Source organism: Buteo buteo, chromosome 13 (genome assembly GCF_964188355.1).
Source record: "Buteo buteo chromosome 13, bButBut1.hap1.1, whole genome shotgun sequence".
Taxonomy (NCBI): Eukaryota; Metazoa; Chordata; class Aves; order Accipitriformes; family Accipitridae; genus Buteo; species Buteo buteo.
In genome coordinates this window covers 28,449,358-28,452,965 of record NC_134183.1, presented here as the reverse complement: position 1 = coordinate 28,452,965, position 3,608 = coordinate 28,449,358, and the positions used below count along the sequence as shown (strand labels likewise).

The 3,608-nt window shown below is 35.3% G+C and overlaps 1 protein-coding gene across 5 annotated transcripts in view; it reads right to left on the bottom strand.

Annotated features, from left to right (window-relative positions):
* Positions 1-400: 400 nt before the first annotated feature.
* DMXL2 (Dmx like 2) overlaps positions 401-3,608 on the bottom strand; it is a 55,301-nt gene continuing 52,093 nt past the window's right edge. For all 5 annotated transcript variants that reach the window (XM_075045247.1, XM_075045248.1, XM_075045250.1 and 2 more), the window contains 2 exons: positions 2,748-2,965; positions 401-1,887 (listed from right to left, as the gene is read on the bottom strand). In XM_075045247.1, coding sequence (XP_074901348.1) covers positions 1,678-1,887; positions 2,748-2,965 — 428 coding nt within the window. In that variant the 3' untranslated portion in view covers positions 401-1,677. The remainder of the gene's footprint in view (positions 1,888-2,747; positions 2,966-3,608) is intronic.

Genomic DNA, 3,608 nt, shown 5'->3' with positions numbered 1-3,608 from the left:
AAAAAAAAGGTCAGCAATATACTTGGGCAAATACAGTTCAAGCTAGATGTGACAGTTTTTAGATAATGTGCCTACCTTAAATGCTGCTAAATTTCTGAATGTCATTGTTGAAACACTCAGATCAACCTCTTGGAAGATGAGGGCCAGCAAATTCTGCCTCTTTTCTCAGTGACAGAACCAGGCTCTGTTTCTTGCAGCTGCCTTTGTTGGAAATGAAGAACTAAATTCTGTTAGCCTTATGCTTTTCTAGGACAGCTGAAAATAAAATGCAAACAGCTAATCCTTTTTATCTCAGTATAGTGTGAGGTCAAGTTAAAGCTAGCTCAGGCAGTATCCAGTTAGTCTGCTGGAGGTTTAGTTAAATCTATTTAAATAAAAGGAAGAGTTCTGGAATGGACTGTTCCATGAAATAAAAGTAATTTATTTAAATTACAAAGGGAAAACTAAACAATGACATTTACTCTTCTTTCTTTTCATACTTCTCATACTTCACAGCCTGCAATTTAAAATCACCTTTGGAGAAAGGTGCTTTTGATTCTAGTATACTTTACAATACAGCACAGACATCAAAATTTTCATTGGAGGAATAAGACAGTTTGTTAAACATTTAAATACACAGACATCCGTTCCAGTCTCTTAAGAACATGTTTTTTGTTTACAACAGAAAAATACATCTGACAACAGTAGCTAGTTATATTACAAGCAAACAATATTGAACTCTGCATAGTTTATACAATATACTGTGGTAATAATTTAATTACCAGTTTTATCCACTATTTACTAGCTGGCCACATAAAGCCTGACATTCATCTGAAATGTGGCATTATATGTTCCATTGGTATTCTCTTAACAGCTTCATTTAATGAAGTATTTTCTGGACAAATGAATTTCAAAACTAAAAGCTTACTAGAATCATGGATGTCTTCACTACAAACATTTAGTGCTTACAATACATTCCTAAAGTAAAGGCAGGTGTCTAATAGAAAACATAGCTGTCAGAAAGAAAGGAAAATAGTGTGCAAATTAAAAAACATCACATTTAAAAATGTGTTGATGTGCAAGTTACAGTATCAACTGTGTATTAATACTAACTGGGGAAAAAAAATATCTCAGCATAAAATGATACATGTCTCATAGTACATTCTTGATTGCACACATTCCACGGCATTTGCATCCATTACACTTTCTTGCAAAAGTCAAATACACTGAGTACCTTTAATTAAAACTAAACTATTTTACAATGAGAAGTTGTACACATGCTTCAATTAGTGGGAACTGGGATAAAAATAATCAGAATCACATCAGAAATGCTTACTGACTTGTAGAGCCACAGTGCTTTTTAAGTGACTGACAATTGTCAGAATCTTTACAATACACTTACTTAAATGCAGCTTGTGGGTTACTAAGCAATAACCCCACCTGTGACTGACTGTACTAGGTTTAATTCTTTGCTTTTACAGTACAGTACATGCATTTCCACCCCAGTGATCCTTATGGGCATACTCAAAATATACCTGTTGTAAAAGTATTTTTTTTTTTTACTCTTTTCCCCCATAATACTTAATGCTGCAGTAACTCCTTTGAAAGGAAACAAAATGTTTCCTTTCCACAGTGCATATCACTGTTTTTAGCTACTTAAAGGGACATTATATAAAAACAGGATTAGCTCACATAACACTACAGAATGTCAAAAATGCCTGAAGGTACGTTGAAAGCATTGGGAAGAACCCTCATTTTCAGCGTGCCATCTGCTCCACAGGAGAAGATACGATTGCCTTGCACAGTTTCAATCTGGGTGACACCAGCACCAATATTTCTGAAAATGGACTGCTTAGCATGTTCATTTTTAAATGAATGAATTAAATTATAGCCAGTCAGTCTCCACACCTGTATCAAAAGAATGACAAATGACAAAAGGAGATTAAAATTAGGATTTGTATTTTTTCCCTAATGTTTCAGATTCTTGGCTGTTCTAAACCCTATTCAACAAAAACAAAGTGTATTTTTTATTGTCTATTAGCAACAATTACAACAAGACCAAGCATCTTGAGAGTCTCCTGATGAAGCATAAGGCAAGACGGTGTAAGGCTACCTTAATGTGGACCAGCTGGTTACTCGGCAGGGTGAAGCTGCCCTGTGTTACCTTATCAGTAGTGTCCCTCCCAGCTTCACACACCGTCCCCTCCGTCCCCCGTCCCCCCCCCCCGCCCCATGAAAGGTGCAGAAATGGACAGGTTCCATTTTTGTCCAAGATGTTTGTTGTTTGTTTCTTACTACTATGACATCTCAGTAGCTGTCTGAGGCTAGAGCATCAAGAGAAAAAACACAGAACTTGACGTTACAGAAACTTTACACAATGTTGAAGTTACTGAGCGCCCCCTGTATTACAAAGGGAAATATCCAAAGGCAAAACATTTTTAACAGAGACAAATAAAGGTAAGATTTCAGAATCATGCACTTTGCTTTATCTGCTTAAAATTCAGTCACACAACTTCAAAAAGACTGTTTAATCTTCTTTAGCAGAGAACAAAACCTACTTGGTTTAGAAGGATATTAGTATATTTAAGTTTACATTATAAACTTAAGGCAAGCATCCTGTATATCAAATGCATGTTTGGGTTTTTTTGGTTTGTTTTTGTTTTGTTACCGCATTCATCTGGCTGTTTACAGCATGCTGATCAACATATGTCAATACACTACTTCAGCTAAATACTCTCCTATACAACTCAGCTCCTCTGATAACTTACCTTCATATTACCTTCTGCTGAGCCTGTAACAAAATAGTCCTCAGAAGGATCCAGTGCAAGGGCCTTAACAGCTGATTCATGCGCTTGCAAGGTGTGAAGGGGTTGCCTCTGTCTGATGTCAAAGATACAGATATATCCCTTCCTACCTCCAGAAATTAGCAGTTGATGTTTAGGTGCATACTGAAGTACTGTGGCACCGTGATCGTGACAAGTAAAGGCTGAAGAAGAAAAATGTCAGAATTTAATAGATTTGAAACTGTAAGTAGCTTTCGATCTTAAAATGCATTTCTTCTATAAATTGTTATCTGAATATTTTCTAACTTGGACAGGTACATTCCTTCATATGGGTAGTGTCATATCAGCTGACAGCTTTTTGCTCTCCTGAAAGCTATATAGATCTAATGCACAAGGAAGGATGATACGTGGTCTAGTTTATTTTAGAATGCAGGCACACACCTGAATTTAAAAAATTGAGAAAATATAAAATTCACCATATTAAGTTCAGTTAAATTCCTGAATTAAAAAATTAAAGTAAATATTAATTACATTATAGATATGTATTACTATATTCTAATTTCCCAACCTATTTTTCATAGGAGCCCTGACTCAATCTCTTTAAAATAAGGCTGAAACGTGCAATCTGCTAGTTTTAAAATATGAATCTCAGAATGCACTGATTGCTTATTCAAGTACTGCAGTTGTTTGCAGATGCTTATGATGGTTGAATTTGCTCTTTTAAAAGCCCAGGATATTATATTTGGATTTGTATGTATTTTTCTTTCATAGCACAACATGATAGGATTTTGCTTTACTTTGTTACATAAAGATAAAATTATTGCACTTGGTCAAACAGACACAAAC